The sequence below is a fragment of the Saccopteryx leptura genome, chromosome 1 (genome assembly GCF_036850995.1).
Source record: "Saccopteryx leptura isolate mSacLep1 chromosome 1, mSacLep1_pri_phased_curated, whole genome shotgun sequence".
In the NCBI taxonomy this organism is placed as follows: domain Eukaryota; kingdom Metazoa; phylum Chordata; class Mammalia; order Chiroptera; family Emballonuridae; genus Saccopteryx; species Saccopteryx leptura.
This window is the reverse complement of record NC_089503.1, coordinates 99,147,916-99,160,089: the sequence shown is the minus strand read 5'-3', so window position 1 is coordinate 99,160,089 and position 12,174 is coordinate 99,147,916. Positions and strand designations below refer to the sequence as shown.

The window sequence follows — 12,174 nt, the reverse complement described above, 5'->3', positions numbered from 1 at the left end:
AAACAAATTATAGGCAAAAAAAAAAAAAAGGCATCTCATGGTTTTAAGCCAATATGTACTTCCAAGCCAAGTAGCTTTTGTTAATAAGGTAATTGCACCCTTCTGCTCCATGCATGCACCATGAAACATGAAGTGCTCCTCTCTCTTCCTGTCACAGCTCATTTGGGGGAGGGGTATGTGGAGAAGAGATCCCTAGTGTGGAGGTGCACTGTACGAGGCCCCAGCAGCTAGACTGTTTGCGTTTTTCACCGTGCCTTCAAGTTCTGCCAGTCCTCTTGCTTGTCCTATGAAAAGATACGGGGCCCAACACTCCCCAGCCAACACAGGTGGCTGCCTCTGCCTCAAACGTTTCCAAGTGACGTTGAACCCTGCAGGCCCAGAGGCCCTTCACACTTCCTGTGTGGGGTTCAGGAACCCGCCTCCCCGCCCGGTCCTAGGTGCCTGCTTCGGAAAATGGTGAGTCTCCCTCTTATCAAGCCCCATTTTTCATCCCAGCATTGGGGAAAATAGCCCCAGGGTCCTCGTCTTCAGGGGGGGTGGGTTGAAAAAGTCTTTTGGTTTGTTTTCAGAAGTAATAAGCCAACAACTGGCCTCCGCCATCTTGGGTAAAGTGAGTGTCCTGTGAGACAACGATGCAGACAGGAAATCTCTTGGGCGTTCTGGGACTCTGCCTCCTATCAGGTGAGTGGGATGGAATGAAGCAGGTGGTGTTTCTCCAGATTATAGCAAGGCTCACAGCCTAACCTGGAGCTGCCCAGTGGTACCAAGGGGCATGTACTAGAAGATGTAGGAACTGTTTGTGCGATGGTAGCATAGGGAACTATGGCTGGAGGCCTCAGAGACCTTTCAGGGAACCGACAAAGAAAAACAGTTGGGATGAATCTATCTGCTGAAAACAAAATGATTCTATGCCTTCAGGAGAGGACTTGTTCTGCAGTGAACCACCCAGCACTTCCGAACTCATACAAGAGAGATTAGAAGAGCCAACCATTGTTTCTTGTTGTGAGAAGACTAGACAGGCAAATCCAAACTTTACACAGGGTGTAGCTAGTTTTGTGTGTGAGATGATAAAACTTTCAGTTTAAAACTCTTCATAACTTTCAGTTCTTTACAGTTAATTGAAAGCTTTCAAATTAGTTTAATCCTTTCTGAAGCAAGGTGGAATAACTGATAAATAACCAAGAGCATTCCCAATATCTCATATAAGATAAATACAATTTTTTAAAGTTGCTGTTTACTGAGTTCCAGATACTATGTTAACGAATTTAATCCTGACCTCTACCTTGGAAGTAAACATTACCTTCCCTATTTTATAGATGAAGAAACTGATACTCAAAGAAGTTCAATTACTTGTTTAAAACCACACAGTGAGTGCTAATGCTGATCTGGAGAATCCAGATTATCCATCTGCAAGGCCTGTGCTCATAATGACTGCGCTGCAGGAGGCAAAGGGCTCACGATGGCTTTATTTCAGAGACCTAGAAAATGCTGTCACAGCTGGGCCCCTGTCTCATAGCCACTGCCATGAGGTCTCCACTTCCTGCTTCATCTTATGTTTCTCAGGCTTGAATTTACACGCAAATCACCTGGGATCTTGTTAAACTGCAGCTCCTGGTACATCAGGTCTGGATGAGGGATTGCAATTCCGCATTTTCTATAAACTGTCAGATTTATTAGTCTGTTACTGGTCCAAGGAACACATTTTGAGTGTCAAGGGGCCAGGTGTGACTCCTGCAGGAAGTAGTCAGGAATTTTCTTACAGGCTTATAATATAAATTGTGTTATGTACAGGAGGAGAAGGGGAAGAGGAGGGTGGGGGGAGGGGGGAGAGAATGAATATCAAAGCTCCAAGCTCTCCTAAAGCTTTGGCACCAGGAGAATGAGAATGTGCCCAGTCTGCTCTGGGTATAGGAGAGGGACAGAGGGGTGCAATGTCTCACCCAATGCAGAAGCTATTGGTAAAAAAAAAAAAATAGAGGTCCAGGTATACGGAACGCTTTCAGGAAAATTCAGTCATTGTGAATGAATGTTATTGCTGAGTGAGGGGATCTGAAGGGCCCAGTGGACATGGGATCAGGATCTTCTATGCACAGGCTGTAGCTGATGAGTAATCAGAGTTTCAAACATTTGCATCTCTGTCTCAAGTGCAAAACAAATGGAAAAAATGAAACATCAGACAAACAGGAGCCAGAGATGGAACAAGAATCTCTTGCTTGTACCTAACCAAGAGCTTGTTTTTCTTCCACAGTCAGAGACCAGGTCCCAAAATGAAGGTGTGGCTGCAAAATTCTGTTGCTATTTCTCCAGTCACCCAAAAGGCAGCCCAGCCTTTTCTAACTTCTGTTTGTTGAATACTTGTCTTCGTGTTTAACGCCAGATGCTTTCTTGCATCAGGAGTTTGGGGTACAGGAATGACTGATCCAGCCAAGTTTGGGCAGGACTTTAGGTGTTCAGAAGTGAACAAGACCACAGCACTATTTCTGCTTGGAATTTCAGGCACTCACACATTTAGTAACTCTTTTTATCTTATTATTTATTTTCTAGTTGGTGTTTGGGGGCAAGAAGGTAAGAAATACTCTTTGCTTGCTATGAAATCAGCCCAGCCTTCTTTGTGGTTATGAGGAGAGCTTTCTCTAGACCTCCTACAGGGTTTCCACAGAGACCAGTTAAAGGGGTTTCTATGGTCTTCTTCTTTGCCTTTTCTTTTGAGTCTCGAGATACTTATGGCTAGAGTCAAAAAGAGGGAAATGACAAAGATTATAGGAAATAATGAGTCTTAACTATTCAAAAGGAAAAAAAATGAGACTATTAAATTAAACTGAAAGTGCCAACAGTTTTCATCTGCTTGCTTTTCATATCTGATGTGAGATTTTTCAGAGGGTACGTGGCTTGAATGAACGCATGGGATTCCATGAATAAGCCTCTGGAGTAGCATCTAAGTGCACGTTCAGAACCTCAAGTTCAAATATTCTGTTTGCACACATGTGTTCATGTGTGCACATGCATATGGGTATGCCCAGCCTGGACTTACTTTCTCAATTATAGCAGTAGAGACAAAAAAAGTGTGTCCCAATATTGGACACTTTTTTTTATTTAAAACCTTTCTATTTAATCAGCCCCTCCAAAGTGAGTGAAACAATTTTGTGTTTAAAGACACTCACCATGCCAATCTCCATTCCATTACACTGCCTAGTTTGTAGTGTCCTTGGGATCCCTTTTGTTTTTCTTTTCTTTTTTTCTTGCCATGCAGCATGCTTTAGTGTTACATTCATGACAAATGGGATATGTCAAAAAGCACTGATTCGTTTCAGGAGAGCTCATCTCTTCTGCATGCTATAGCCATTTAGTGCTGAATCTTTTTTTAGCATCTGATTGATGTTTAAAAGAGATCTGTCTTAGTGCTCACTTGAACAACACATATACTAGGTCTGTTTTCCCCCCTGCTTTACTGAAATATAATTGACATATAATGTAGTATAAGTTGAAGGTGTACACTGTAATGATTTGGTGTCTATATTGTGAAATGATTACTTAGAATTCATTTTTATAAATAGCCATCAGTTGTTTAATGTAGGCCAGGGGTCCCCAAACTACGGCCCGCGGGCCACATGCGGCCCCCTGAGGCCATTTATCCGGCCCCCGCCGCACTTCCAGAAGGGGCACGCACCTCTTTCATTGGTGGTCAGTGAGAGGAGCATAGTTCCCATTGAAATACTGGTCAGTTGGTTGATTTAAATTTACTTGTTCTTTATTTTAAATATTGTATTTGTTCCCGTTTTTTTTTTTTTTTTACTTTAAAATAAGATCTGTGCAGTGTGCATAGGGATTTGTTCATATTTTTTTTATAGTCCGGCCCTCCAACGGTCTGAGGGACAGTGAACTGGCCCCCTGTGTAAAAAGTTTGGGGACCCCTGATGTAGGCCATAGGGCCCAAAACAGCTTTTCACATATAGCCATGCTGATGTTTTATATACGGCCATGGGAAATTTAAAGATCTACTATCATTTAAAGGTTGAAGGGACAGATCTAACCCATGGGAGCAGGATCTGATCGTAGTAGCTTATAGAAGTATTGCTAATGTGTTTTTTTATTATTTCCTTTTCAGAGACTGAAGATACTGGTAAGAGGATTTTTGCTCTGTACAACCTCTTTTCAAATGTGGAACCAAATAGTCATAGAGAACAAGCACTGTAAAAAAAAATGCTGACAGCCAGAACTATTAGAGGAAAATTACTATTATTTTCCCATAGAATGTGTATAAGAAGGGCCTATGTTTGTTTGTTGCTGTCCTGTTTAATCATAACTGAGCATGATGTGTATCCCTGAGCACACATTCCAGGAAGAAGATACATGTGGATGAGGGTTAGAGCCACCACAAGTTTTTATGTAAATCATGAGTTCACTGAAGGCAGAGATTAATTTACCTGGCCCAGTACCTGGCACCGAATAGGTGCACAATGAATTTTTTTTATTTAATGAATAAGTGATCATATATATGGATAGATACAGCATAAAATAAAATATAAAAAGAAGTGCTCAACTCTACGGAGAGTAGTCGGGGAAAGCTCCCCAGAGGAGGTGATTCTTGAGCCAAGTTTAAAAAGAATGAGCTTGTATTTTAGGGAAGAAGAGTATTTTAGGTAGAGGAGTTAAGGCTGAGGTCAAGAATCTAACTCTGAAGCTAGACCGCCATATCTGAATCCTAGCTGGACTTCAAACTTGCTGAGTTTCTTTGAATAATTTATTTAACTTCTCTGTACCACACCATCATCATGTGCAAAATGGAAATAATGATGATATGTAGCTTGTAGGATTGCTATGAGCATTGGTATATCAAAGGCAGTTGGTAAATTTAAGATTTTATTCTGTGGGAAGCATACAGACTAGATAATAAGCATTAAAGTTTATTGAGCTTATATGTTCTAGGTATTACCCTAAATATTTTACCTGAATTTCCTCAGTTAACATTCCTATTTTACAGATTAAAAAAAAACAAAACTAGATTTGAAAATAAATAGTCCAATCACAGAGATAAAAGTAAATGCAGATGTAGTTGATACTGAAGTTCATATTCTAAACCACTATGAAACGCTGTCTTTGGATGTGTGTAAAACCTTTGTGAGCGTACATCCTGTTTCTAAGCATAAACATCTAGGCTCTTATATGAGCATGTGTAGTCCAAGTCTGCTACTAAATTTGTGCCAATAAAAGTTGTGAACAATTTTCTTTATATTTTCCCTTCCATCAGACACACCAAACAGAGTAAAATGTCTATTTACTTTTAAATTATTTTATCTATGATTTCTAGTTCATTTTAACATTTCTAAAAAATATCAGTGCTGAAAAATTATTTCTATGTCAAAATACTATCAACTATCTATTGTTGTTATACTCAACTCCTAATTATTAGCAGATGGGTAAACATGGAGAGTGACTGGTTTACATTCCATATGATCTCAGCTGGTCAGCTGTCTGAGCAACTGGGTCAGAACTCAGTTCTGTTCTCCATTTTAGCAGTACCTTAAGAAGGAAAAGAAGGAAATCACTCATGTTTTTCCTAAGCATCTTCTGTGCTTCATCTATTTTTGCCTTCATAGTCCATGTAATTCTCACAAATACCTTGTGAGGAGGATGTTTTAGCTCCATTTTCCAGATAAGAAACTGAGGCTTATAGAAGTTAAGCGACTTGCCTTTGATCACACAGCGTAAGGCAGATTGGGAATTCAAATGCAGAATTTCTGACTCAGTCCAGTGATCTGTACCCAATAGCATACTGTAGCAAAATACCCCCAACAGAAAGAAGACTGTCTCTGAGCTTCACCACCTCTCTTCTAGCTGTCACATCCAGGGTCAAACATAGGCTAGTGCTGCCCAGTGTCCCAGCCACAAGTCTTCCAGGAGATGAAGATGCACCCCAGCCCCACATCCTTTAGACAAAACCGCCTGCTGTGGGGATTGTAGCTGGATCTTCCATTTCTATAATGGATTTCAGTTGTCCACACCAATAGTTCCTATACCTAACAAAAATAATTGAGGATTGATTGTACTCAGGGATATTTAAAATAAAGCCACTTTTTATTGGAAGAACCATTCCCTTAAAATATGTTTAGTGCTTCATATTATTTAAGGGCAATAAGGTACAGCATAAGAAGAAAACATGTTTGATCTCTATTATGAAGGATTCTGTTATTTATAAGAAAGAACTTTCGAATAATAAAAAATTAGGTAAACCCAAAAATCAGCAATTCAAAAATGTGAAGGTCTTTATCTCTGAGAAGATGCTGTCATATCTATCTGGAATACAGTTCTTGCTAATACAAGAGGATACACTTGAAGACTTCTAAAATTTTTCAGCTTTAGGATTTGAAGACTTTCTGAGCTTCAGTGAATCTAGATCAAGAAGCATATGCTGGTATTTTCTCAATCTGATGTATCTGAGTTGTGTCTATCTGCTAACCTCATGGGCTAACTACATATACCACCTTTAAGGCCTGTGATTTCCTAAAGCATGGGCCCTCTTTGGGAATCCTTGGGGATAGTGTCCAGTAAAAACTTTAAAGTTTTTACTTACAATTTAAACTTAAACCAAGGTTAGTTTCTTACCATCCTTTCCTTTTTTAATTTTCAGGTGAACTTCAAAATACTATAAAATGTAAGTTTATCATTCTTTGAGGTAAGCTGTGTCTGAGGAAGCAGGTCAGTGGGAAGGGAAGGGATTGATTGAGAAGAGGTAATCCCAAGAACTGAGGTCCTCTCACTATTATGTATCCAACTCCCATTTTAGAAACATTGCAAATAGGGACTTTTATAGAGCTTTCTTTACTTCTGTTCTCCCCGGCCCATGCCTAAAATCTGAATTCACATTCATAAGTTTCTCTAGTCTCTCTTCTGTATAACCCCTCTTTCATACCCGTTAGTCAGTAGAGTTTCCTTTTGACAAGAAAATCTAAGACCTGAATGTCAGATAACTTTCTGCATTTGGTTGGTTACTAATCTGCCTTTTCTGAAATCTTACTGATTTCTCCTTCCAATTTCCCTTCTCTTCTCTCCCATTCCCCAGCATATAAAGTCTCCATCTCTGGAACCACTGTAAAGCTAGAGTGCCCTGAGGATTTTGCAACTGAAAATGTAAACTGGGAAATAAATGGTAAAAAACATAATCATGAGGAACACCACCTAGAGCTGGATAATTTTTCAGAAATGGAAAACAGTGGTTATTATTCCTGCTACAAAAGCAACTCGAACGATGAGCGCCATTATCTCTACCTAAAAGCAAGAGGTAATATAGATCTCCAGCACAAGCACTACAAGGCTCTTTAGGAAAGATCATTTCAGAAGGGCTTCTCAATTTTTCCCCCTAACCCAACTCACAGTCCACTGGCATCTTTGTGTTTCTCCTACACTCAATACTGGAACTCTCTGGGGCCACATAACATCAATGTTTTCTGAAATATAGATTAAACACCAATATGGTCCTGTCTAGGTAAGCTCAGTCAGCACTTGATCTAAAACAATTTACCAAGAGATAGGATTGGGTCATTTGCATTATGGCACATCCAGAATAATGATGCACTGATATGAGCTCATCTGATGCTTTATCCAGAGGTAAATTCTTCAGAAGGTTTGCAAAAGAGACACAAAGCTACCATCATAGCCTGACCAGGTGGTGGTGCATGGATACAGTGTCAGCCTGGGATGCTGAGAACCCAGGTTCAAAACTTCGAGGTCACCAGCTTGAACACAGGCTCACCAGCTTGAGTGTGAGGTCACTGGCTTGAGCGTGGGATCATAGACATGACCCATAGTCACTGGCTTGAGCCCAAAGGTCGCTGGCTTGAAGCCCAAGGTCACTGGCTTGAGCCCAAGGTCACTGGCTTGAGCAAGGGGTCACTCATGCTGCTGGAGCCCCCTGGTCAAGGCCCATATGAAGAAGCAATCAATGAACAAGTAAGGTGCCGCAACAAAGAATTGATGCTTCTCATCTCTCCCCCTTCTTGTCTGTCTAGCCCCGTCTGTCCCCCCACTCTCTGTCTCTCTCACTAAAAAAAAAAAAGCTACCATAATAAAATGTCATAAGCTCAGGTGTAATAATAAATCCTGATGCTAACTAACATTTATTGGTGCATATTAACTTCCAAGCACTATACCAAAGACTTGCCATGGATTTTTTTTTCATGTAATCCTCTCAACAACAATATAAATTAAGTACCTTTTTTTTTTTAAGGTAGACACATAGAGAGAGATGAGAAGCATCAACTAATAGTTGCTTCACTTTAGTTGTTTATTGATTGTTTCTCATACATGCCCTAATGGCGGGAGGAGAGGGATGCAGGGGGAGGGGGTTGAGCTAAGCCAGTGACCCCTTGCTCAAGCCAGTATCTTTGGGCTTTAAGCCAGCAACCTTTGGGCTCAAGCCACAACCTTGCGATCATGTCGATGATCCCTTGCTCAAACCAGCAACCCTAAGCTCAAGTTGGCAAGCCCATGCTCAAGCTCTCAAGCAGTTTTGAGTAGGAAACCCCAGCGTCCTGGGTCAAGGTTCTTTCTGCTGCACCACCACCACCGGTCAGGCCAATTTAAGTACTATTTTATTCCCATTTTATAGATGAAGGAACAGAGTCTTTGGCAGCTGAAAACACATTTCACAGTTCTCATAGTTATTGAGTAATGGAGCTGGGACCTGAACCCAGACTGTCTGACGCCAGAGCCTCTACCCATAACAGCCACACTTTGCTTGTTGTTATAAACATATTAATAGGGAGGGCTCTACTCTGGCTATGGCCAGCATGTGAGTATTGAAGGGAGAATCCTTCATTTGTTCCATTGTCATCTCCAATGTCCCTATGTCTTCATTTCTGGGTGATTTGTCCTTTTCTCCCCATACCCCCCTTGCCCGCAGTGTGTGAGAACTGCATGGAGGTGGATCTGATAGCAGTGGCTGCGATCATCATAGCTGACATCTGCCTCACTCTGGGCTTGCTGCTGGTGGTGTATTACTGGAGCAAGAATAGAAAGGCCAAGGCCAAGCCTGTGACCAGAAGAGTAGGTGCTGGCGGCAGGCCCATTGGTAAGAACACGGAGTTGGGAGGAAGGAGATTCCCACCGAAGGGGATGTCCAGCCTGGGGCAGGAAGGGCAGCAAGTCCGTAACTGGGTCAAGACCGCTTCTCAAGACTGCTTCTATAGAACATGCACTGTGTTGCCAAGATCTCGAAAGAAGGTTTCACAGCTCAGGATATTCTTCTCCTTTCCACATTAGAAAAGTGCAAAAATGTTCATTAACATGGTGGGCTTCCTCAATTGCTGTCAGTGTTCTGTAATATCAGATTCCACCTGCTGTCTGTGGAGAGAGAGACTTTGGGACATTAGTTTCTGCCTTTTCCTCTCCCTTCTTCCATCAGAAAGGGAATAGTGGAAGGACCCTGAGCTGAGGGAAGTCACAAACTGATAAGAATTGGGAGCATTAGCAGTGGGATGAAAGAAAAGAGATAAGGTGGCTGAAATGGAAAAGGGAGTAGAAGAGAGAATGAACCAGTTTGCCATCCTTGATCTGGCTCTCATTGCTGCAAGATCGACGTTCCCGCATTGAAACAAAGTTTTCTTCCCCCTTTCCTCTGCAGGACAGAACAAGGAGAGGCCACCACCTGTTCCCAATCCAGACTATGAGGTAACAAGGGACATAGTGGGGAGATAGAGTCTTTCTATGGGAGAGGCGGACAGGCAGGGCTGTTCATCCGGCTTGCCAGACTCTTTAAAGCCCCTCGCTCTGTGCTCCAGCAGAATTCACCATGTGCCTGCCTCTGTCTCCTTAGTGGTAAAACAGGGCCATCTCTAAGGCTGCATGTCTTCCACCACCATGGGGCAGCTGGACGGGGGGGGGGGGGGGGGGGGGGCAGGGACAACACTCCTCTTTCTCTGGCTTATTTATTCAATAGCTGGGACATAGCCATGGCAATAACATAAATTCTAACATGATAAATTCAGGATTGACATTCCACCAGCATGCTCAATGGAATGAGCATGTACAGCTACACCAGTTGTTGAATTATTATTTTTTTTAGAGAGAGACAGAGCATCAGGAAGGAAGAGAGAGGGATGAAAGAAAGCAAGAAGCAACAGCTCATAGTTGCTTTCACTTTGGTAGTGCATTGATTGCTTCTCGTACATGCCTTGACCAGGGATCGGACCTTGGGCTCCAGCCAAGCCAGTGTCCCCTTGTTCAAGCCAGCAGCATTGGGCTTTTCATGCCAGCAACCTTTGGGCTCAACTTGGTGACCTTTGGGGTCATGAGGACAATGCCTTCTCAAGCCAGAGACCCCACACTTAAGTTGACAGGCCCACTCAGAGCTGGTGACCTCAGCATTCTGGGTTGATGCTCATCCACTGTGCTACCACCAGTCAGGCCCAGTTGTTGAATTATTTAATAACTTCACTGATAAATGACCCCAAGCTTCCCCCACCCCCAACACATACTGCCAAACATGACAGCCTTTCCCCCACTGAACTTTCTCATGATTTGACAATTGAAGAGTTACTGTCTAACTCAGAAAACCATCAGGATTTGTCTGATTGGCTGCTGTGTATACACTACTAATTGTTAAATATTTTGAATATCACACTTGAACAAACTCAACAAATATTTATTGAGCACCAACCAAATATATAGTATTCACTTTCCCAAGAGTGACTTTATTTAATTATGACAAAAGTCCTGAGAAGTGGGTCTTTAAAGTCCCATTTTTGAGATGGGAAAGCTGAGACTCACAGAAGAAGGTGACCAGATCAAGTCTATTACCAGTCAATGTCAAGTTAAAGTTCGAGTCTGCCTCCTGACTCTTAGTCTAAGGTTCTTTCCATTGTACTAAAGCTAGATTTTCAGAGAGTCAGCTTTCTTAAGAACTAGAACTACTTCCTCCCATCTTGCTGACCACCCCCTCTCTTCACCCCTAGCCTATCCGGAAAGGCCAGCGGGACCTGTATTCTGGACTGAACCAGAGAGGCATCTGACAGCCCCTGAGGACCCTGTCTCCCAGTGGCCCACGTCTGCCTTCTTCCTCTCCCGGCACCCAGCTACTCCATGTTTCCTAGGCAAGTGTGGACTTCACAGAACTGTTCCTCTGCCTAGTGTGGAACTCACATCTGCAGTCTTGTCGTGCTCTCCTCCCTGCTTTCTCTGCTGGAACCCAATCCTAAGATATTGCTGCCTTGTTCTTTGAAATATTATCTCTACTACCACCCTCATGCCCGGCCTGCGCTCTTGTCAGGGTATTTATTTCTACCATTCACCACCACTCTCAATTCCTTCCTTCCCTGGTGGATGTTACTCTTCCCTTAGTGCCCTCCTTTTTCTGCATACCCAACCATAGATGGTTGCCCCCAATCGTAAATATTCCATCTCCCTTTCTTTTTTCCCAGTTCTCTCTCTGGCAACCCTTAGTGGGAATGCATTGGGTAAATGCTGGCAGAGGTCTGGCCCAGGGTCAACCCTTTGTTCTCACTTCCCTGTCTCCACAGTAGGATCCTGAATGGCCATTTTCACCTCCATGTATGTGCGAGGCTCCATGTTGTCTGGGAGGCAAAAAATAATAAAGTGTATTTGGCTAAAAGAATTGCTGTCCCTCTTTTCTGGGAGGCCCTGAGAGTCTGGCTTGCTTCCTGAAACTCAGGTCCCTCCTTACTTCTGATGAAATTCCCAGCTGTGACCCCAAAGGCAAGGACTACCTGTTTTCACATTGGGGAGGGCATTAACTGAAGCTCTCTTTGAAGAGAGTACTAGGGAATAATTGAAATTAAGAGAGAAAGAGAGGACAATTAGTCATTTGACTAACTTGTCTTGGAGGAAAACATCAAGGGTGGTAGAGAGTGACTGATGCGTTCCTGACAGAGTGGTCAGTTCAGAAAATGGGTGAGACAGAAACAGAGGCCTGAGCCCTGGCCTCTTGGCTCAGTGGTAAAGCAACAGCCTGGCATGTGGATGTCCTGGATTCGATTCCCAGTCACGGCACACAGGAGAAGCAATCTTCTGCTTCTCCACCCCACCCCCTCACCTCTCTCTCTCTCTCTCTGTCTCTCTTTCTTCTCCTCCCCTCTGGCAGCTATGGCTCAATTGGAGCGAGTTGGCCCTATGCGCTAAGGAAGACTCCATGGCCTCCACCTCAGGCACTAAAGAATGGCT

The 12,174-nt window shown here is 42.8% G+C and overlaps 1 protein-coding gene across 1 annotated transcript; it reads left to right on the top strand.

Annotated features, from left to right (window-relative positions):
- The first annotated feature begins 287 nt into the window (after positions 1 to 287).
- On the top strand, positions 288 to 11,608 carry CD3E (CD3 epsilon subunit of T-cell receptor complex). The gene is made up of 9 exons (XM_066360767.1): positions 288 to 456; positions 570 to 681; positions 2,545 to 2,565; positions 4,106 to 4,120; positions 6,629 to 6,652; positions 7,061 to 7,279; positions 8,900 to 9,067; positions 9,620 to 9,666; positions 10,950 to 11,608. Exons 2-9 carry the CDS (start codon positions 633 to 635, stop codon positions 11,004 to 11,006), a joined length of 600 nt encoding a protein of 199 aa, XP_066216864.1. The 5' UTR covers positions 288 to 456; positions 570 to 632; the 3' UTR covers positions 11,007 to 11,608.
- The last annotated feature ends 566 nt before the right edge of the window (positions 11,609 to 12,174 follow it).